The sequence below is a fragment of the Aotus nancymaae genome, unplaced genomic scaffold, assembly GCF_030222135.1.
Source record: "Aotus nancymaae isolate 86718 unplaced genomic scaffold, 86718_ANA_hifiasm-v0.15.2.pri h1tg000029l, whole genome shotgun sequence".
Lineage (NCBI taxonomy): Eukaryota > Metazoa > Chordata > Mammalia > Primates > Aotidae > Aotus > Aotus nancymaae.
The window spans coordinates 29,777,232-29,800,463 of record NW_026988442.1 but is presented as its reverse complement, the minus strand read 5'-3'; the positions used below and the strand labels follow the sequence as shown (position 1 = coordinate 29,800,463).

The window sequence follows — 23,232 nt, the reverse complement described above, 5'->3', positions numbered from 1 at the left end:
AAGCTTCTGACCAGGAGGTGCAGAGAGAGGCGTGGGGAGGCCCTTCCAGCTCAGTCCCCAGGCTGGCTCCGGAGTCCACATCCCAACTGCTCACTTTGGGAACTCCCTCCCTACTCCCTCTGTTCCCTTGCCTGGCTTGGCGGGGGGATCAAGCAGTTTGAGCAGCTTCCCCGCCCCTGCATAGGTGCTGATCAGGGTAATAGCAGTGAGGAGCTCATTAACGTTTAACGACCAGCAGACAGAAAGACCTAACTTGTAGAATATGCCGTTCCGTTCCGGGGTGTAAATGCTCCTACTGCGGCTGATTTCCAATCACCAGCGTGATGTCAACAGGCTCACAAAATTCCTGAACATTTAACAGTTGACTGTTTTCTTTTCTTTCTTTTTTTGAGTCAGAGTCTTGCTCTGTTGTCCAGGCTGGAGTGCAGTGGCGTGATCTCAGCTCACTGCAACCTCTACCTCCTGGGTTCAAGCGATTCTCCTGCCTCAGCCTCCCGAATAGCTGGGATTAAAGGCTCCTGCCACCAAGCCTGGCTAATTTTTTGTATTTTAGTAGACAGGGTTTCACCACATAGCCCAGGCTGATCTTGAATTCCTGAGCTTAGGCAGTCTGCCCGCCTCGGCCTCCCAAAGTGCTGGGATTACAGGTGCGAGGTCACTGCGCCCAGCCCAGTTGACTCTTGTGAGCTGGTACAAACTGGCTCAGCACAGCACAGGCAGGGGCTATGTGGGGGACCTCTCTACGGCATGGGGGGCCCCAGCGCAAGGGACTCCTGACCACAGGTAAGACCATGCACAATAACAAGCTCTGACACTGGACATCGTCGGGTTCTAAACCCAGTGCTCAGGCTCCCTGCTGGAGTCTCCAGGCTAGTCTTGTCACCTGTCTGAGCCTCGGTTTCCTCATCTATGAAATTAGGTCATCAAAAGCTCCTGCTCTTTAGAGGGTTGTAATGATTTCATAATTTACACAAAGCATTTAGTGCAAGGCCAGCTTAGTCCACTTGATGAATGATGCCTCAACTTCCCCATCTGTACACAGCACTGCTGGTGATGGATTCATAGCGGTTCATGGATTCGTAGCCACTCGTGGGCCACCAGGCTTGCCACACAGTGAGTGGTCAGCAAATGCTTGCCACCTTCCATCAGGGCTAGAAGCTGCTCGCTCTCCCTGGGTCACCTGGCTCATCTGGGTCACCTGGCTCACCTGGCTCACCTGCAGGGCGGGGTCTTAGCAAATTGCACAGAGACAGCCAGCTCTTCCAACGTGTCTCTTGCACACTGTGGGCTCTCAGTACATGCTCTGCTTGGTCCTTCCAGCAGTCTCCGCGGGAGGTCCTTTCTGAATTCCCATTTTACTCTTGTGATCACTGAGGCCCAGAGCCTGTGAGTGGCACAGCTGGGATCTGAGCCCAGGCCCACCCTATTTGCTGCCAAGCTTTCCCATGTACAGCACACGTGGGGTTATTGGATGGGGGGCGTATGGGAGGAGGAGGCTTGTGGGGGTGGCACGGATCTGCCGGGAGGTGCAATAGTAGATGCTGGGCAGATGTAGCTTGATAAAGGAAGTTTTCCAGGCCGAGGCCCCCATGTGAGCAAAGGTGTGGCGGGTGGACTTGCCTGCTGGGGGAAAGGGATGTTGGAATATGGGGGTCTCATCGTGCAGGAATATGAGGGCCGGTGGACTGGAGCTTTTCTGTAGCTTTGGTCTGGGCAGTGGGGCCCCTTGAATCCTTGAGTTAACACCACCCTGGCGAAGGAGCAAAGTCTAAAACTGTAGCGGCAGAGATGTAGGTTAGATATGAAAGAGAACTTTCCAGCTGCCCGTGCTGGAAGACGCTGATCTATATTCTCAAGGGATAGGGTGGCATTTTCCTAATCTAGAGATGGTTTGGAAAAAAGAGAAGGTGGCCAGGGCTGGGACTTGACCCCATTGCAGGACAGGTTGGAGACAGGGCAAGGGATGGGAGTGGAAGCAGCCCTCGATGCCAGCAGCCAGGCTTCATGTGAATTGCGCTTTGTCACCCCCTGCTCAAAGCCCTCCCATGGCTCCCGGTCACCTGTGCCCCATTGTAAGGCCAAGCCCCTCCTTGGGGCTACCAAGGCCCCTCGGGACCTCAGCCCTGTCAGCCTCTCTAACCTCATCTTTTTTTTTTTTTTTAAAGACTGAGTTTTGCTCTTGTTCCCCAGTCTGGAGTGCAATGGCGCGATCTCAGCTCGCCATAACCTCTGCCTCCCGGGTTGAAGCAATTCTCCTGCCTCAGCCTCCTGAGTAGCTAGGATTACAGGCATGCACCACCACACCCAGCTAATTTTGTATTTTTAGTAGAGACAGAGTTTCTCCATATTGGTCAGGCTGGTCTTGAACTCCCAACCTCAACATGATCCGCCCACCTCGGTCTCCCAAAGTGCTGGGATTATAGGCATGAGCCACCTCACCGGGCCCTCTGACCTCATCTTTAGCCCACTGAGTGTCTTGCTGTTTCTGGATGACACCAAGTCCCCTCATGCATCCTGGACTTTGTCCCGGCTATTCCCTTGGCCTCAGACACCCTTCCCTTCACTCCACCTCAGCCTTCCTCCTCAGCTCTTGGGTGCCTCTCCGCTGCGGGGTCAGATGCCCCCTGGGCACCCCCATCACTCCAACACCGACTCTGCTTGTAACTGTTCAGCGGTGGGTGGGCCTCCCTGCTGAGCCGGGGCCCTTGAGGGTGGGGGGACTTGGCCTGCCTTGCAGAGTCCACCTGCATTAGGTGCTCAGGGAGGGCTGGAGGAGGGGAGAGGAGTAGCTGAGCGGGGAGAGGCTGTTCAGGAGGCGCTGTCCCCTGCTCTGGGAGGCAGCATGGCCCGGCATTAAGGACCTGAGCTCAGAGTACAGAGTACAGACACCTGGGTTTGAATTCCGTTCCCACCGTTGTTCCCCAGCAGGTCCCCTAACCTTACAGGACCTCAGTTTGCTCATCCGTGAGCTGGGCACAGTACCAGCTGCCACCACTATCTGGTACCATTGTGAGGCCTGGAGGTGGTGGTGGAAGGTGGCCAACCTGCAGGCAGCACTCACTGTGTGGTGGTGCCAGGCTGATCCCCTTGTTCTCTCCCTGCAGGTGACCACCATGTCGGTGAGGCTGCGGTTCCTGTCACCCGGGGACACAGGGGCCGCGGGGGTTGTGGGCCGGAGCGCCTCCTTCGCAGGCTTCAGCAGCACGCAGAGCCGGAGGATCGCGTAAGTTCCGCTGGTATCCTGTGTGTGGGGGGCGGGGGCTAGGGGCAGGGCAGGGACATCCTTCTGCTGCCAGAGACCTGAAGGCTCACTCTCAGGCCTGCTTGCAGCCCAAGACAGAGAGAGAGAAAGAGGAGAAAAGAGAGAGAAGAAAAGTGGGGGAGAGGGGAGAGGGGAGAGAGAGAGAGCGTGTGTGTGTTTCATAAACCTATCATTTCCTTGAGACCTGAACACTTAACATTTCAAATGCTCAAGTAGTTGATCTGTCTGAGCTTAGCAGGTCTACTCGGCAGATAAAAAAAAACAAAAACTGAGGCTCTGGCTGGGCACAGTGGCTCATGCCTATAATCCCAGCACTCTGGGAGGCCAAGGCAAGAGGATTACCTGAGCTCAGGAACTCAAGACCAGCCTGGGCAACATGGCACAACTCCATCTCTACAAAAAATTTTTTGAAAAACCAAAAATCCAGGTTGGGCGTGGTGGCTCATGCCTGTGATTCCAACACTTTGGGAGGCTAAGGCAGGCGGATCACATGAGGTCAGAAGTTCGAGACCAGCCTGGCCAACATGGTAAAATCCCATCTCTACTAAAAATACAAAAACTAGCTGGGTGTGATGGCGGGTGCCTGTAATCCCAGCTACTTGGGACGCTGAGGTGGGAGGATCACTTGAACCCAGGAGGCGGAGGTTGCACTGACATCGTGCCACTGCACTCCAGCCTGGGTGACAGAGTGAGATGCCACCTCAAAACAAACAAACAAACAAAACCACACAAAAACAAACAAACAAACAAAAGACCCAAAAACCAAAAAACCAGAGACTAAGATACGTGGAACCGCCGGCCCAAGGTCACACAGCAAAACCGGCCCGGGCTTGGGTCTCCTAAGAGCGGGGTTGGGAAGGAACGTTCTTCCTGTCTGAAAGACTAGGCAATGGAGCCACCTCTCCTGGCTGTGACCTGGGGCCAGTGACCTCACTGTTCCAGCCTTGTCCTCATCCGAACTATGGGAATCATGGGTGCGCCCTGCTCACGGGGCTGTCGGGAAGGAACCAGAAGGGAGGCAGGGCCAGCAGCCAGTGCAGCCGGGGCATTGGGGGTTATCAGGTGAGGGAGCAGGCTTGGCACAGATGGGCCTGGGGGGCAGCACTGACCCTGCGAGTTCCCGGGGGTGCTGGCTGGCCAGGCCCTGCCTGCTGCCCCATCCTGTGTCTCCTCTCCGGCTTTAGGTACTAAGTCCCTGGGAGGAAGGTTGTTTCTGCTCCCGAGGAGCTCAGGCCTGCTGTCCCCTGGCTCCAGGGCCTCATGCCAGGCACTGTGCAAGCCCCTGGGGAACCATTTGCCAGTGGGCAGGCTGGGGAGTGGGGCAGTTTTCTGACATCCTGAAGGGGCCAAACCTCTGTCTGTCTGGGCTGATGGGGTGAACAGGTGGGGGGCCCCAGCCAGAGCAGAGTGCAGAACCCAGTAGGTCAGTGAGTCAGTCGACAACCAAATCCCACCATGCTGTTTCCTGACTTGAAACCCCGCAAAGATTCCCATCCTGCTTAGAATGCAACCCAGTGCCCTCCTCGCCTAGAGGCCCCTGGGACCTCGACCCAGCAGTCTCGTTTCTTCCCTGGGCTCCAGCCACGCCAGCCTCCCTGCCCTTCCCGTGGAGCTCCTGTCCCACTCCCCCACCTCCAGTTCCTGCTGAATCTCCTGCAGGCGATGGCTTCTTGCCAGGTCCTGGGGGAGGACCCTGAGCCCCAGAGCAGGCCAGGTCGCTCCTGTGTGTGCTTCCAGAACTCTTTCCCAGGGGCCTTTACTGCTAGGATCAGACCCCACCTCCACCCCGCTGAGGTCAGCCCTCCCAGTTCACTCACCTTTCCCGGGGGCTCCCTTCCCATGGGTGCTGGGTGCCGGGACCCCAGGGTTAAGATCCTGGAGTGTTCCAGCTGGAAGCACCTTAGGAACCCCTGTTCACGCAGCAGATGGTCATGGAGCACTTACTCTGGCCCTGTCCCGGGCTCTGGGGACAGACCCAGACCCCACCTGGGAGCTGGTGGCAGTAAACAATAAGCCAACGATAACTGAGACAGATCCAGCCGGAGGCAGTGCTGTGAGGGAACTGAAATGGGAGTGGGGGAGGGCAGCCAGGGTCTCCCCGGAGAGCCCAACGAGGCAGGGGCACGGGGAGCCGAGGCAGGAAGGGACAGAAGAAGTGGATCTGTGTGTGTGCAGGTGGGGGTGGGCCGGGAAGCCTTTGGTGGGGGAGGCAACAGGGGGTGCAGATGTCCTGGGTGGGAATGAGCTTCAAGGGACAGAAAGCAGGTGTGTGGCTGGCACGTGCGACAGTGGTCAGGGAGGGAGGAGGACCCTTCGTTTCTTAAGTGTTGCTGAGACGGGGGTTAAGTATAAACTGTCCAGGAAATGAGGCTGTTTCTCGACTTAACCATTTCTGAGCTGCCTCTTCCCGGGTTTTATCAGTGTCCTCCGCCCCCTTGTTGGGGTCTGTCATCAAGGCTGGAAGGTCAGCTGTGCCGGTTACCTGGCCAGGGGGGCATCTGGCCCAGGTGACCCTCTCCAAGCTGTGTGCTCTGGAGTGGGCTGGTCCACTGAAGCACTGTTGGGACCCCCAACAGTGTGGTCTGGGAGGAGGGGGAGGCTCTGCAGACCCCGAAGCCAAGGCCGGCTTCATGAGCGCGCAGCCTGCGCTCTACACTGTATTCAATGCTTCGCGGTCGTGCTCTAGAAATGTTTGTTATTTTTGAGGCAGGGGTCTCTGTCGCCCAGGTTGGGGTACAGTGGTGCGATCTCCATTCACTGCAGCCTTGACCTCCTTTGTTCAAGTGATCCTCCCACCCCAGCCTCCCAAGTAGAAATGCTTAATAAACTTTTTTTGGGTTTTTTTGAGACAGTCTTGCTCTGTTGCCCAGGTGTGCAGTGGTACAATCTTGGCTCACCGCAACCTCTGCCTCCTGGGTTCAAGTCATTCTCCCGCCTCAGCTTCCTGAGTAGCTGGGATCACAGATGTGTGCCACCATGCCTGGCTAATTTTGTAGTTTTAGTAGAGACAGGGTTTCTCCATGTTGGTCAGGCTGGTCTTCAACTCCTGACCTCAGGTGATTGGCCCACCTCAACCTTCAAAAGTGCTGGGATTACAGGTGTGAGCCACCACGCCCAAACCACCCAGCTAATTTTTGTATTTTTAGTAGAGGTAGGGTTTTACCATGTTGGTCAGTCCGGTCTCGAACTCCTAGCCTCTGGTGATCCACCTACCTCTACCTCCCAAAGTTCTGAGATTACAGGTGTGAGCTACTGTGCCCAGCCAAAATTATTTTTTTTTTGGAGATGGAGTCTCACTTTGTCACCCAGGCTGGAGTTCAGTGGCGTGATCTCAGCTCACTGCATCTTCCACCTCCCAGGTTCAAGCAATTCTCCTGCCTCAGCCTCCCAAGTAGCTGGAATTACAGGTGTGCGTCACACGCCAGGCTAATTTTTGTATTTTTAGTAGAGACAGGGTTTCACCATGTTGGCCAGACTGGTCTTGAACTCCTGACCTCAGGTGATCCACCCCCGCCTCGGCCTCCCAAAGTGCTGGGATTACAGGCGTGAGCCACCGCACCCAGCCCAAAATTCTTAATAAACTTTGAATAAAGAGCCTTGCATTTTTATTTTGCACTAGACCCCGCGAATTCCACAGTTGGCCCTGCCTGCAGCTCTCCTCCTGCCAGGCCTGTGGGGGACTCTGAATGTCCTGCATCCCTGGGAAATGTCCCCTCAGACCCTAAAGGGGAGCTCTGCCAGAGAGTGCCCCCACGCTGTGCCCCTCTCTCTCGTTGGCCCCTTCCTGGATTCCTGGGCTCAGTCCTTTGGGAGGAAGAAGGACAGAAGTGACCCATCCCCTTGACGCCCTGGTTCGCTGGCCATCAGCAAGGGTCCCACAGTGTCCAAGTCCTAGTCTAGGAAAGACAACCCCGATGGCTGTAAGTATCCCAGACCCCTCCGGCCCCCCACCCCATTGTCAGAGATTCCAGAGGATGCTTGGCCTGGGCTGATCCAGAGGTCCCTGGGCAGCCCCCACCTGGCCTCAGCCTCTGCGGCCCCCTTGTGCAAGGGCAAGGAGAAAGCTGCCCACACCAACGGGGAGATAGTGCATCTATTTTTAACTTCCTGTCTCTGTCGAGCTCCCTGGAGTCTGGACCCTTGGAGCCAGGGCTGGACAGCCTGATTGAGTTTCAGGCCTCACCTTCTGGCCTTGCTCCCTGGCAACCCGAGCAGGCCGAAGTGCAGCCGCACCACCAAGGCAAACAGCCCAGCGGGAGGGCAGGGCTCTGCGTGGGGAGGGTGGGCGATGCCCCCTCTGTTCCCACCCCAACCTTGACCCCCACCCTGACCCCCACCCTGGCATCTGGAAACCCCTTTCGCTATAAACAGGGCTTTTTTTTTTTTTCCCTGAGACGGGGTTTTGCTCTTGTTGCCCGGGCTGGAGTGCAGTGGCACGATCTCGGCTCACCACAACCTCTGCCTCCTGGTTTCAAGTGATTCTCCTGCCTCAGCCTCCCAAGCAGCTGGGATTACAGGCATCTGCCACCATGCTTGGCTAATTTTTGTATTTTTAGTAGAGACAGTTTCCCTATGTTGGCTAGGCTGGCCTTGAACTCCTCACCTCAGGTGATCTGCCCACCTCAGCCTCTCAAAGTGCCGGGATTACAGGCGTGAGCCATCGTGTCCGGCCGAGACAGGGCTTTTTATTCCACGATCAGATAACTCACTTGATGAAGTAACCTGGTGGGGAAATCTTATACTAAGGTGTGAATAATTGCTATAATAAGGCCATTTCCCAAGAGCTGGACTTGGGGGGTGGGAGGATAGAAAGATGAGAGGATAAACAGAGGATGAAAGAGAGGAGGCCAGGCCCTGACACTGCTCCATTCTATCCCAGTTGACAGGCATGGCTGCCCTTCCCCCTTTCCTCCCCTCCTCAGCCAGGTCTCCCACCCCCAGGTGGTCAGGCAGGTACTCCCTGAGCCAGGAGCCACTGGGACGTCCTCCTCAGCTTGGGAATTCCTTTGTTGGGATGGCTAAGAAGTGTGGGTGTGAAAACGAAATAGCAGGCCTTAATTTTCAAGGAGAGGCGGCTGGAGAAAGAGGCGGCTCCTATCCGACCTTGCCTGTGATGCTGTCAGGCTCACAGACTCTGGAGCCAGAGGGGAGTGATACAAGCTGAGTTTCCTGGACTGTGCCGGGGGCCTGACCTCAAAGACTGTTTCAGGAGGAATAAGTCCATACATGTAAAGCACCAAGAGCAGGTCAGGTGGGCGCGGCGGCTCACGCCTGCAATCCTGGCACTTTGGGAGGCTGAGGCGGGCAGATCACTTGAGCTCAGGAATTCAAGACCAGCCTGGGCAACATGGTGCAACCCTGTCTCCACTAAAAATACAAAAAAATTAGCCAAGTGTGATGGTGCACTCCTGTGATCCTCCCAGCTACTCAGGAGGCTCAGGTGGGAGGATCGCTTGAGCCCAGGAGGTGGAGGCTGCAGTGAGCTGAGATCATGCCGCTGCACTCCAGCCTGGGAGATAGAGCAAGACCTTATTTCAATTAAAAAAAAAAAAAAAAAAAGGCACTGGGCTCGGTAGCTCACATCTGTAATCCCAGCACTTTGGGAGGCCGAGGCAGGCAGATCGTGAAATCAGGAGTTCGAGACCAGCCTGGCCGATATGGTGAAACCCCGTCTCTACTAAAAATACAAACATTAGCTGGGTGTGGTGGTGGGGGGCCTGTAATCCCAGCTACTCAGGAGGCTGAGGCAAAGAATTGCTTGAACCTGGGAGGCAGAGGTTGAGGTTAGCCAAGATTGTTCCACTGCACTCCAGCCTGGGCAACAAGAGTGAAACTCCATCTCAAAAAAAAAAGCTCGGAGACAAGAGCTTAAAATTGGCAAGTGCCGAGTGCCTGCCTGTCACTATCATCAAGTGTCCAGTGCCACCAGGCACCTGGGTAAATGGTTGGCTCACGTGTTTGTTGCGTGGAGTCTTCACCTGAAGCTTGTGCAGCCAGTCCTATAATTGCCCCACCTGGAGGCTGGGGGCAGGCGCGGGACTTGAGCCCAGCTCTGCTCGTGGAGCCTGTGCTTGCAACAGCCACACACCAAGGCCTCTGCCCACCACACCAGGCAGAAGGACTGCTGTAGTGACCTCACGTGAGGGCTGGGACCGGCAGGGTGCATGTGCCTGTCTGGAAGCTTGTCTGGCATGCCAGGGGCTGTTTAATATTTACTGAGTCCTCCCAGAGCTGGTGAAACATCCGGCCCCAGAGGCTCTCCCTGCCCTGGCTTCTGTGACACCCAGGCCAGACATGCAGCCTGATTTTGCCATCCGGAGGCTGCATATGCATCACCTTCCCTGGGTCGGCAGGCCCTCAGAGTGACCACTGCACCTGTCCTGTTGAACCCCAGACAAGGAGCACTGGGCTCAGAGCTTTCCCGGGAGCAAGTGTGTCCAGGTACGGCTGCGGCATCGAGGGTGGATGAAAGTGGGGCTGGGCCAAGGGTACACACCTGCTGGGGAGCATGGGCCCTGGGGAGTGGATAGTGAGCGGGCTCCTGCAGCCCCACCTCTGAGCTGCCTGCCCCCCTGCCTGCTGCTGGCCTGCCGGGGGCCCTAACTGTTGGAAACATGCCTCTCCCTGAGGCCGGAGCCCTGCCCATCTCTGCCAGCCTGGAGATGGTAACCTTGCGTAGGGCCCGGTTCAAGATGTGGGTGATGGGGCCTCAGGGAGGGCGAGGGGAGGAGGGAGCACAGCCCCTCTAGGCTTTGGAAAACATCACTTGACATGAAATATATATTCAAATGGCCAGGCTCAGTGGCTCATGCCTGCAATCCCAGCACTTTGGGAGGTTGAGGTGGGCAGATCACCTGAGGTCAGGAGTTTGAGACCAGCCCAGCCAACAAGGTGAAACTCTACTTCTACTAAAAATACAAAAGTTAGCCAGGCGTGGTAGCACGTGCCTATAATCCCAGCTACTCAGGAGGCTGAGGCAGGAGAACTGCTTGAACCTGGGAGGCGGAGGTTGCAGGGAGCCGAGATGGTGCCATTGCACTCCAGCCTGTGCGACAGAGCAAACGTCGTCTCAAAATAATAATAATACCTGTCTCATAGGGTAGTTGTGAAAGTCGAGATATTTCTATAAAGCCCTTAGCGTGCTCCTGGCAGTAGCAGGTGCCCACAGTTACCTAGGGCCCACGTGTTCTCACTAAGCTCCCGGAGCCCTTGGGCTCGTGGTGTCAGCTGTTCAGCAACCCAGTAGCCCTGGCCTGAGCTCAGTTTCTCTGCTCTACCAGAGACATTACGTGTCATTGTAAAGGTGTGGGAAGCTGGACGTTCTCTGGGAGCTGCCCTTCTCTTCTCACACATCCTGGGTCCCCAAAGCTAGAGAGGCCCCGTGTCCAGGCCCTCTGCAGCCTCCCACGCCTGCTTGGGTCAAACCTCGCTCCTTGCTGTCCACCCTACAGCACACCAGGTCTCCCTCCCCCCAGCTCCCTCTGATGCCACAGTTAGTTCTAAGAGTCGTTTCTGCCATGTCCCTTTTGTGAGAATGTTGTCATTATGTGCCTCTGTCCCTGGCTGGGAACACCCGGGCATGCACTCACTGTCCTGAGCTGCCTGCAGGGCCGGGATCTCTGTTCTCCAATCCCCTTGGCACGCTGTATTTCCCCCATTCAGCTGAGCTTAATATTTACCAAGCACCTAATATATATGTATATTTTAAATTTGAGACAGAGTCTCACTCTGTTGCTCAGGCTGGAGAGCAGTGGTGCGATCTTAGCTCTCTGCAACTTCTGTCTCCCGGGTTCAAGCGATTCTCCTGCCTCAGCCTCCCGAGTAGCTGGGACTACAGGCACCCGCCACCACACCCAGTTAATTTTTGTATTTTTAGTAGAGATGGGGTTTTACCATGTTGGCCAGGCTGGTCTTGAACTCCTGACCTTGTGATCCACCTGCCTTGGCCTCCCAAAGTGCTGGGTTTACAGGCGTGAGCCACCGCGCCCGGCTGCACCTGATATTTATGAAGCTGTGAGCCAGGGGAAAGCTGCAGATAGAATGTGGTGATTCTAACAATAGCTCGCTTGTAAAAGGTCTCCTTTCTGCCACACTTTGGGCCCGGTATCTAATAGAATTCTTACCACCACCCTCTGTATTATGTGGTCCCATTTTACCGGTGAAATGACAGAGGCTTGGATAATGTGTGGTTGTAGAGGTGAAGTTGCTTTGACAAGAGGACCCCCAAAATACAGGTGCTTGATTAAGATCCATTATTCTTCCCTCTCTCTCTCCACAGTTCAGAGCCAGTGGGTGGTCGAGGGCATATGTGCAGGGGGTGGGGGTCTGCTTCACAGGGCTGTTCAGGGCCTGTTCCTTCCCTCTTGTTGCTCAGCCAGCTTTTGGGGTGGGTTGGTGCCTGTGGTTAAAACTGCTTTCAGCATATCGTTGTTCCTGCCCCTGGGGAAAGAGGAGATGGAAGAGAAGGGCCAGTAGTCTCCTGTAAGAACTGATGCCGACCCAGGCCCTGTGGCTCACGCATGTAATCCAGCACTTTGGGAGGCTGAGGCAGGTGGATTATTTGAGGTCAGGAGTTTGAGACCAGCCTGGCCAACATGGTGAAACCCCATCTCTACTAAAAATAGAAAAACTAGCCAGGTGTGGTGGTGCATGCCTGTAATCCAGCTACTACTTGGGAGGCTGAGGCAGGAGAATCACTTGAACCTGGGAGGTGGGGGCTGCGGTGAGTCGAGATTGTGCCATTGCACTCCAGGCTGGACGACAGTGAGACTATCTTAAAAAAAAAAAAAAAAAACAAAAACCTGATGCCAAAGTTAATTCTAAGAGTCATTTCTGCCGTGTCTCTTTTGTGAGAATGTTGTCATTAAGTCATACCTGGTGTCAGGGCATCTGGCCAGTGAAGAGCGGACGACTTCAAAGCATCTGAGGGTGAGCAAAGGCTGCATCAGCCAGCCTGGTCCTCCAGCCTCATGGGAAAATGATGGGCTCCCGGAAGGGGCTTAGACGTCAAGGAAACCAGCTCTGTGCTGTGATGAGGGTGCCCTGGCCTCGTGTCCTGTCATCAGTCTTGAGATGCTGCTACCTCTGTAAAGGTAGAGGGACCCAACCATCACCACTGAAAGGCAGTTCTTAGGATCATCCAGTCCACACTCCCAAATCCAGCTGGATACGCAAAAAAGAGAGCCAGCTGGCTCATGTAACTGCCAAGTCCATGGACAGGTTCAGCTTTAGACACAGCTGGATCCAGGAACTCACTGGCACATGGATTCGGCCTGACTCTGTTTGCTCCTCTCTGTGTTCGCCCCAGTCTCCCTACATGGTGGCAAAAGGAGGAGGCTGGAAGTCCCAGGTGTGTGTTCCCCAGTTAGCAATGCCACGGGGAAAAAACCCTTCTCCCTTCTGTGAATTCTGAACTCCTGGCTGGTTACAGGCCAGGGTTGTGCCCCATACTTCTCCTTGGCCCAGAGGAGCAGAATATGTTGACTAATGCAGGCCTGGGATGTGGATTTGCTGGAGAACGTCCATGTGCACGTGTGCATGTGCAAATGTGTGTGTGCTTGTTGACCGGTCAGGCTACCTTCCCCTGAAACCACAGGTATCAAAAGCAGAACTGGGGAGGTGCCCCAGAGGAAGATCGAGGTGCTGTTGGACAGGTAAAGCTAACAGATGCCAGGCAAAGTACAGGACTATGACTTAGCCTCCCACATGGCTTTGCCTGCACAGGCAGAGTGTGCTGATCAGAGAGCACTGGTGTTTAGGCTGCTTGATCATATTCTCGCTGTAAGTTCATTTCTGATACCAGATTTTTATTACTGTTCTTTTAATCTTCAAATCCAGCCTCCTTATTTTTATTTGTATTTTTTTTGAGACGGAGTCTCACTCTGTTGCTCAGGTTGGTGTGCAGTGATGCGGTCTCGGCTCACTGCAACCTCTGCCTCCTGGGTTTAAGTGATTCTCGTTCCCCAGCCTCTGGAGTAGCTGGGATTACGGCACGTGCCACCATGACTGGCTAATTTTTGTATTTTTAGTAGAAACAGGGTTTTGCCATGTTAGCAAGACTGGTCTTGAATCCCTGATCTCAGGTGATCCACCTGCCTCAGCCTTCCAAAGTGCTGGGATTTCAAGTGTTAGCTACCATACCCGGCCCAGGCTCCTTATCTCACAGATGAGAAAGCTGAGGCCAAGGGAAACTCCACACATTTCTGGAGACCACACTGCTTGCTGGTGATGGGGGTGGGACTGAGCCAGGTATCCTGACTCCCTGTGGTTCTGCTCACTATTTCCAAAGTGCCTGTCCCTGGCGGGGGCTTTGTCAGGGTCCTGCTCTGACCTCTCTTCCCCTCCATTCCTTCTTACAGAAAGTCCATCAACAGGAACTCTGTGAGATTGCGAATGCCTGCAAAATCCTCCAAGATGTACGGCACGCTGCGGAAGGGGTCGGTCTGTGCGGATCCCAAGCCTCAGCAGGTGAAGAAGATCTTTGAAGCATTGAAAAGAGGCCTCAAGTAAGACTGGGCTGTGTGTTGCCTCTAAGAAATGCATTCTTCTACCTCACTTCTGTCTGTTCCTGGGGAAGTGCGGGTGGGTCTGTCTATAAGAAGTGACAGGTTAAGTTCCTGGCCATTCATTTAGTCAACATGTAGGTCAGGGTGTGGCGTGCGCTCAGCCAGGTCCTTGGGTGCTGGGAACCTGGCAGTGACTAAGGCAGGAGGACTCTGGTCTTGTAGAGCATGAAGTACAGAGGAGCAGATTTGATGCCATCAATAAAGAAGTAATACAGTCAAATCATGCAATCAGTCATGGAACTTCTGCCTGTGCTGAGTGCAATGAAGAAACGTAACGGAGAGACAGTGCGTCGAGGGCCTCGGCGGAGAGGGTGATCCTGGTATGCGCCGAGGAGGTGCTACCAGTGTCTGACACATGAACAGTCTGAGAAGCCGCTGCCATGCTCACTTCTGGGGGACGGGTGTTGTAGGCAGAGGCAACGGCACGGGCAAAGGCCCACTGCCTGCACCGTGAGCTCACACATGCAGGAGGTCAGGGCAGCGGGTGTCCCAGCGAGGGACAGACTTGCTCAGAGAGCGACTGATGAGCTGGGCTGAGGCCCGCCCCGGAAGAGTGAGTCACTCCACAAATTTTTTTATTTTTTTGAGATGCTCTGTCACCCAGGCTCCAGTGCGGTGGCACAATCTTGGGTCACTGCAACCTCCACCTAGGGGGTTCAAGCGATTCCCCTGTCTCAGCCTCCTGACTAGCTGGGACTACTGGTGCACACCACCACACCCAGCTGATATTTGTATTTTCAGTAGAGACAGGATTTTGCCATGTTGACCTCAAGTAATCTCCTTGCCTTGGCCTCCCAAAGTGCTGGGATTACAGGTGTAAGCCCCGAGCCCAGCCCACACATACTTATTGAGGCATACAGAGTGCCCGGCCAGGGGACAGCAGTAAACGAAACACAGGAAATCCCTACCCCTCCGAGGAGCTGACTCCTAGTGGGGGACAGACACATGATACACAATACAGAAAAGAAGGTACAGAGAATGTCTGATGGTGGTAAGGGCTACAGTGGAAAACAGGCCACGGTGAGCAGGCGGAGGCAGGGAGGGTTCATTTTAAATTGGGCGGTTGGAAGGAAGGCCTTGCTAAGAAGGTGACACTGGAGCACACGCCCGAAGGGGTGAAGGAGTGAGCCATGCAGATAATGGCAAAAGAGCATTCCAGGCCAGAGTAGCCACACGTGCAAAGGCCCTGGGGTGCAGCAAGGAGGCCATCGTGGCTGGAGCCAAAGGAAAGAGGATGAAGTCACGGGGCGATGGGGACCAGATGACGGGGGCCTTTGTGGGCTAAAGAGTGGTTTCTGGAGTGATTTTGCCCAGACGCAGTGGCACTTAGACCCTAAATTCTCTCCTACCTGCATCTCTTTTTATAGACAGGGCAGCCCAAAGAGGAACCAGAGTCAATCAAAAGTTTAAATCACCTTAGAATGAAACGGTTTTCAAAATATACGTCCTTGGCTGGGCGCAGTGGCTCACCCTGTAATCCCAGGACTTTGGGTGGCTGAGGCAGGTGGATTCCTTGAGCCTAGGAGTTCGAGACTAGCATGGCAACATGGCAAAACCCTGTCTCCACAAAAAATACATAAAATTAGCTGGGCATGGTTGCATGCACCTGTGGTCCCAGCTACTCGGGAGTCTGAAATGAAAGGATTGCCTGAGCCTGGAGGTGGAGGCTGCAGTGAGCTGTGATTGTGCAGAGTAGGGGCTGGGTGTGCGTGGAGGGGAGAGGCGTGTTTCTGAAGGGAGCTTCTGTGTCCTTTAAGGACCACATGTTTGAGACTTGTCTGGGGCCAAGGCACCCGCTTCTTCCCAGAGAGCTCAATGCCTCAGTGAGTAGCAGCCTGGCAGAAGCTCTCTCTTCCACATTTGAGGTGATGTCAGTATAGCCCAGAGAGGGTGAGTGACCTTCCTGGGGTGACTCAGCAAATCTAGCAAGATGGGACTCCTGCCCTGGCCCTCAAATCTAGACCCTTGACCATGAGGGAAGTGTGCCATGCTGACCTTCCCATGAGCTGGGCCCCAGCTTGGGAGGGGTATAACATGGAGGTGAAGATTTTGGGTTCTGAGGCCACTGTGTGCTTTCAAACCTGGGTTCAGCCTCTTCTCTGCTGTGTGACCAGGGCTGGGTACTTGCTACCTGCAAGGGTTGGTTTGTCCATCTCTAAAATACGTATGCTAGGTTGGGCACGATAGCTCACGCCTGTAATCCCAGCACTTTGGGAAGCTGAGGCAGACAGATCACCTTAGATCAAGGAGTTCGAGACCAGCCTGGCCAACATGGTGAAACTCTATCTCTACTAAAAATATAAAAATCAGCCAGGTTTGGTGGCGCACACCTGTAGTCCCAGCTGCTCAAGAGGCTGAGACACAAGCATCATTTGAACTTGGGAGGTACAGGTTGCAGTGAGTGTGACTATTACCACTGCACTCCAGACTGGGAGAGAGTGGGACCTTGTTTCAAAAGAAAAATAAATAAAACGCATATAACAACAGTAGGACCTACTTGTGGGCTTGGTGGGGGAATTAACTGGGGACCTCCGTGTAACCCATTTGTTGTGGTGCTGGGCGCACAGCCTCCAGTGTGAGGGCGCGGGGCTTCCTGGCTGCCTCTGAGCCCCGTATCTGCTCTCCACACAGGGACACTGTCCGTCTGGCCTGTTTCCTTTCCCTTTCTTGTTCCTCTTCCGTTTGAAACTCTTCCTCACCCTCCTTGCAGGGAGCATCTCTGTGTGCAGCAGGCTGAGCTGGACCACCTGTCTGGATGCCACAAGGACACCAGGAGGAATTCGAGGCTGGTGAGACCCCTCCCTTTCCCCAGCCTGTGTCACGGTGTGAATTTACGGAGTAGCCTCTTTATGTTGTGCTAAGTTAATTTCACTCTGATGCAGACAGCAGTTCACACATTTGAGGCCCACGTTGCACTCTCGGTTCTAGAAGTTGCGCTAAAGTGGGCAGTGTATAGATGTGCATTTGTTTTAGGTGGTCCTGCTTTATAGACCTTGATGGCTTCTGTGATGCCAGGAAAGTGGGTCAGGTGTTGAATCTTGGGTATGTCGCAGTGGCCTCTGCTGCTGTCCTTGATGAAGCCTGCATGTTTCTCCAATGTCCAGCTGCCAGGCAGCGTTTCCTGCCATCATCAGGACAGTGTCTTTTTGTTTGTTTGTTTTTTGAGACAGGATTTCCCTTTGTCGCTCAGGCTAGAGTGCAGTGGCACAATCTCGGCTCACTGCAACCTCCATCTCCCGGGTTTAAGCAATCCTCTCACCTCGGCCTCCCAAGTAACTGAGACTATAGGCGTGCACCACCATGCCCAGCTAATTTTTTAATTTTTTGTAGATATGAGGTCCCATCATGTTGCTAAGGCTGGTCTTGAGCTCCTGTGCTCCAGCAATCCTCCCTCGTCGGCCTCCCAAAGTGCTGGGATTACAGGTGTGAGGCACTGTGCTGGCCAAGGCAGTGTCTCTGAGGCCGGCCCTGGGCCCTCTGTTTCCTGAGGCTCACCTGCTCTGGTTTGTGCTTCTCCCTTAGCAGAGACAGACTTAGCAAAACACACACACACTCACAAATAGCGTGCCCCATTAGATTTTTTTTTTAATACGGAGTCTCACTCTGTCACCCAGGCTGGAGTGCAGTGGCACAATCTCGGCTTACTACAACCTCTGCCTCCTGCGTTCAAGTGATTCTCCTGCCTCAGCCTCCTGAGTAGCTGGGATTACAGGCACGCGTCGCCACACCTGGCTAATTTTTGTATTTTTAGTAGAGACAGGGTTTCGCCATGTTGGCCAGGATGGTCTCGATCTCCTGACCTCGTGATCTGCCCACCTCAGCCTCCCAAAGTCCTGGGATTACAGGCGTGAGCCACTGAGCCCGGCATTGTTTTTTCTGGTTTTGTTTTTGAGGTGAAGTCTTGCTCTGTTGCCCAGGCTGGAGTGCAGTGGCATGATATTGGCTCACTGCAACTTCCACCTCTCAGGTTCACGTGATTCTCCTGCCTCAGCCTCCTGAGTAGCTGGGATTACAGGCACATGCCACCGTGCCCTGCTGTGTTGTTTTTTTTTTTTGTTTTTTTTTTCATTTTTAGTAGAGACAGCGTTTCACCAAGTTGACCAGGCTGGTCTCAAACTCCTGACCTCAAGTGATCCGCCTGCCTCAGCCTCCCAAAGTGCTGGGATTACAGGCATGAGCCACTGTGCCTGGCCTCTCATTAAATTTGATTTTCAGACAAATTACAAATTTCTTTAGTATTAGTATATCCCATGTAATCTTTGGGACATATGCTAAAAAAATTGTTCCTTATTTACTGAAAATTTTAATTAGGTGTCCTGTATTTTATCTGGGGATACTGAGACTTCCATCTTTCCGGTGGGAGGATCTTCCTTTCATCTGGGAAATCTCTCCACTGCTGTCTTGTGAAAACCCCACGTCCTTAATGAATTAGATTTGCAAACAAAAGCAAGGAGGCCTTGCTGCTGTGGGATCCTCCTCCCAGCCAGTGCTTCCCAGAATCCCTCCTCCAAAGCACCAACATGCAGAGCAGGCCACCAGCTTGACTGAGGAACTGGGAAAATGAGGAGGGGAGATGAATTTTTCTACCAAAATAGCATCCAGCGGCCCAGCACAGTGGCTCATGCCTGTAATCTCAGCACTTAGGGAAGCCGAGGCAGGTGGATCACTTGAGATCAGGAGTTTGAGACCAGCCTAACCAACATGGTGAAACCCCATTTGTACTAAAAATACAAAAATTAACCGGGCATAATGGCGTGTGCCTGTAGTCCAGCTACTCGGGAGGCTGAGGCAGGAGAATAGCTTGAACTCAGGAGGCAGAGGTTGCAGTGAGGTGAAATCACACTACGGCACTCCAGCCTAGGCAATAGAGCCAGACTCGGTCTGAATGAATGAAAGAAAGAAAGAAAAAGAAAAAGAAGCAAGCTGCCATCTCTGTATCCTGGCTCCAGCAGAGAAGGCCTCGGGGCCTGCAGAGTGGGAGAGGCAGGGGCCCAGCCTGCGTGTGCCAGGGACTTGGGGAGGGAAAGGCCTGCCAAGCTCAGCATGCCTCGCCCTTGGTGGGCGGTTGGGTGGTGACCAGTAGCAGATGGTGGGAGGAGGTGCTGCCAAGATCTCACCCAGCTCCAGCACCCACCTCTCTTCTCACACAGGTGTGAGTCTCACCCCATGGAGTTCCCTTCCCATTCTCTTTGTTCGAGAAGTGACTCTAAAGTAGGCAAGCGTAAAATACGTGTATGTTTTAGCTGCTCCCATGTTATAGGTGGGCACACTGAGGCCAGGGCAGGGTGACCCCACAGAGCCACACAGCAGGATGCCTATGTCGGGTCCTGCCCCCATGATATGTTGCTTCTCATTTAAACAACATGTTGCTTTTTGAGACATTGCTGGGTAGTCAGTGTTCTTTTCAAAGGCTTGGAATCTTCCCTTTTTGTCTTTTTTTTTTTTTTTCCTGGATGGAGTCTCACTCTGTCGCCCAGGCTGGAGCGCAGTGGTGCCATCTCCTTTCACTGCAGCCTCCGCCTCCCAGGTTCAAGTGATTCTCCTGCCTCAACCTTCTGAGTAGCTGAGATCACAGGCACACACAATCATGCCAGGATCATTTTTTGTATTTTTTATTTAGTAGAGAGGGGGTTTCACCATGTTGGCCAGGCTAGTCTCAAACTCCTGACCTCAGGTAATCCACTCACCTCAGCCTCCCAAAATGCTAGGTTATAGGTGTGAGCCACTGTGCCCAGCCTATTTCTTTATTTTTTAAATGGAGTTTTAATTGTTTCTTAGTTTTAAAAATATTTTATTCTTAAAGAGACAAGGTCTTACTCTGTCACCCAGGCTGAAGTGCAGTGGTGCGATCACAGCTCACTGCAACCTTGAACTTCTGGACTTAAGCAGTCCTCCTACCTCGGCCTCTAGAATAGCTGGGACTACAGGTGTGTTCACTGGGCCTGGCTAATTTTTAAATTTTTGTAGAGATGGGGTCTTGCTATGTTGCCCAGGCTGATCTTGAACTCCTGGGCTGAAATTATCCTCCTGCCTTGTCCTCCCAAATCACTGCTAGGATTACAGGTGTGAGCCACCTCACCTGGCTTAAATGGAGTTTTTATTTCATTAGCACGCATGTACAATTCCACACATATACATACATGGGACTTTTTGGAGTTGAATCCTTCTTTCTTGATTAACGCCCTCCTCCACTCAATCTGTGTCCCACCCTGTTTAACCCTTGAGAACAATCTTGTATTGATCTTTCCATAGTTTTCTCTCTGGTCACATAATCATGTAAATGCATTTAGCAGTTTTGAGTTAATAGTTGTCTTACAAAAATGAAATCTTGGCTGGGCGTGGTGGCTTGAGCCTGTAATCTCAGCACTTTGGGAGGCCGAGGCAGGTGGATCGTGAGGTCAGGAGATCGAGACCATCCTGGCTAACGTGGTGAAACCCCGTCTCTACTAAAAATACAAAAATTAGCCAGGCATGGTGGCATGCGCCTGCAATCCCAGCTACTCGGGAGGCTGAGGCAGGAGAATCGCTTGAACCCGGGAGGCGGAGGTTGCAATGAGCCAAGAACGCGCCACTGCACTTCAGCCTGGGTGATGAGAGTGAAACTGTCTCAAAAAAAAAAAAAAAAAAAAAAAGAAATTTTTTTTTTTTTTTTTTTTTTTAAGAGATGGGGTTTCACTATGTTGGCCAGGCTGGTTTTGAACTCCTGACGTCAGGTGTTCCGCCCGCCTCGGCCTCCCAAAGTGCTGGGATTACAGGCGTGAGCCACTGTGCCCGGCCAGAAATCTCAATTGGCATGCTCTCCTACGCCTTTCTTTCTCTTCCTGGTGGATGTCCACGGTAACCCTCCAGGCTCAGATATAGTGACTCTCATTTCTACTGCCAGTTTACAGCCAGGGGAGATTCGATCGCTATATTTTAAATTTAGAGTCACTTAAACAAATGGTTTTTAAACATTTGTGTTTGTTAAACTTGGCCACATTCGTCCATTTACATACTGCCTATGGCTGCTTCCACGCTATGGTGGCAGAGGGGCTTAGTTACGACAGAACTTTGACCCTGATGAATTTAGCCCCACGGGCAGGTACAGCAGTTCACATGTCTTAGGCCCACTTCACACTCTTTCTTGGTTCTAGAAGTAACTTTAAGATAGGCAAATGTCTGTATGTTTTAGATGGTCTTACTTTTTTTTTTTTTTTTTTTTTTTTTTTTGGAGAGAGTCTCGCCTGTCGCCCAGGCTGGAGTGCAGTGGTGCAATCTTGGCTCACTCCACCTCCCAGGTTCAAGCGATTCTCCTGCCTCAAGCCTCCCGAGTAGCTGGGATTACAGGCATGCACCACCATGCCCAGCTAATTTTTGTATTTTTAGTAGAGATGGGGTTTCACCATGATGGCCCGGCTGGTCTCGAACTCCTGACATCAAGTGATCTGACCACCTCAGCCTCACAAAGTGTTGGATTACAGGGGTGAGCCACTGTGCCTGGCCAGAATGGTCCTACTTTTTTTTTTTTTTTTGAGATGAAATCTCACTCTTGTTGCCCAGGCTGGAGTGCGATGGCACCACCTCAACTCACTGCAAACTCCACCTCCCAGGTTCAAGCAATCTTCCTGCTTCAGCCTCCCGAGTGGCTGGGATTATAGGCATCTGTCACCATGCCTGGCTAATTTTTTGTATTTTAGTAGAGACAGGGTTTCACCATGTTGGCCAGGCTGGTCTCGAACCCCTGACATCAGGTGATCCACCCACCTCAGCTTCCCAAAGTGCTGGGATTACAGGCATGAGCCACCATGCCGGCTAGGATGGTCCTAGCTTATAGATCTTGTCATGGGGCGCCCTGGAATGCCAAGCCTGAAATATTTACTATCTGCCTTTTAGAAAGCTCTGGAAAGGTTTGCCTGCCCTGATGATATATTATTTGTCTTGGTTGTACGCTGGCCCCTGGAATGGTTGGACTGAACTGAAGAATTCGCCATGAAGGCTTGAACTTGTGTGCCATCTATTCCATCCCCCTCACGTTCTTTTGGTCATGGCTGAAGCCATCCCTTTAATCCCAGTGGTTCCCATTTTGTCAAGGGCCTACTGTGTCCCTTTTTCTCCCTATGAGGTAGGTGCTTCTCTATCCTGCTTTACATATGAGGAAATGGAGGCCCAGAGAGGTCGAATGTCTTGCCGGGGACACACACCTGGGAAATAGATGAGCCAGACCTAGAACCACCTCATCCAGCGTGCATGTGTTTAATCACTGCCGTCCTTGGCATGGCCAGCAGCCTGCCGTTGGCAGAGGAAGGAGCAGGGGTGGCTGCAGGCATGGCTTCTTGTCCTCTGACTAAGCTCAGGTGCCTCCAGGATAGAGCCTCATAGGCCTTGGAGGAGCATCTGGGACTCTGACAGTTTCTTCCACCCTCCTTTCTTCCCCACAGGCTTTCTATTACGACCTGGACAAGGTGAGTCTGCATACGATGAGTGAGGTGGGCTAGGCCCGGCTGGATGAGAATGACCGTGTCTCATTGCATCTTCCTGGCTGCCCCCCAGGCAGAATCCCTGGGTTTCCTCCCCATTTTAGGAATGGGAAGGCGGAGGCTCTGCGATGAGCCTTCCTGGGGGATGGTGAGGGGCTGGCCTGGCACTAAGCCCCCTTCTCTGCCTTAGGACCTGCAGGAGGGTGGCGGGGCAGGTGGGGCTGGCGGGGTGCCCAGGCGACTTTGCAAACATCTTCCCTTTTTTTGGGAGAAGCAAACGCGCTGTGTGGAAAGGCACATTCGGAAGATGGAGTTTCACATCAGCAAGGTCAGCTGGCTCGTGGGTGTTGCAGGGTGTGGGGCGGGGCAGTGCCAGCTTGCTGGGCCTCAGCTAGATTAGCAGGAACTAGGGAGGCACCCTCGGAGCAGGGGTCAGGGCCTCTGGGTGTGGGGAGCTGCAGGAGGCTAAGGATGAGCAGGGAACTCGAGCCAGTTGAAGGACGACAGGGGCTCAGCCCTGAGGTGGGAGTCGTTGGGGGGGGCTCAGCCCTGAGGACCCTATGGGCTCTTTCTTCAGTTGATGGAGAAAGACCTCATGCTCAATCTTAGATGTCTGGAAGGTTGAATCCTCCCAGCCCATTGCACAGATGGAAAAGCAGAGGTCCGGAGATGAACATGGGTTTGCGCAAGGTCGCATAGCAGATCCCTTAAACTTTAGAGTCTGCAGACGGTTTCCCAATCCTGCTTTACTCCCCGCACTGCCCAGTGGGTGGCAGGCGGTCATGAGTCACCTCCCCTGTTCCACTGTTGAAAAACCAGGCAGAGGAGGGAGGGGAAGGGACAGATTTGTTTGTCCCTTTTACTCATTTTTGCTGTGCACACTGTGTGCCAGTTGCTGTCAGGGGCTGGGTATGCAGCAGGTGAGGCGGGGTGGCGGGGGAGTCAGAGA

At 53.4% G+C, this 23,232-nt stretch overlaps 1 protein-coding gene across 5 annotated transcripts in view; it reads left to right on the top strand.

The window, feature by feature from the left end:
• RIPOR3 (RIPOR family member 3) overlaps window positions 1–23,232 on the top strand; it is a 99,578-nt gene that overhangs the window by 51,206 nt on the left and 25,140 nt on the right. For 4 of the 5 annotated variants that reach the window (XM_012467442.3, XM_064382516.1, XM_012467445.3 and 1 more), the window contains 5 exons: window positions 3,105–3,223; window positions 13,621–13,767; window positions 16,538–16,616; window positions 22,245–22,268; window positions 22,558–22,611. In XM_012467442.3, coding sequence (XP_012322865.1) covers window positions 3,105–3,223; window positions 13,621–13,767; window positions 16,538–16,616; window positions 22,245–22,268; window positions 22,558–22,611 — 423 coding nt within the window. Of the gene's footprint in view, window positions 1–3,104; window positions 3,224–13,620; window positions 13,768–16,537; window positions 16,617–21,776; window positions 21,929–22,244; window positions 22,269–22,557; window positions 22,612–23,232 lie in introns of those variants that run through there. The other variant, XM_012467446.3, reaches the window with a different exon arrangement.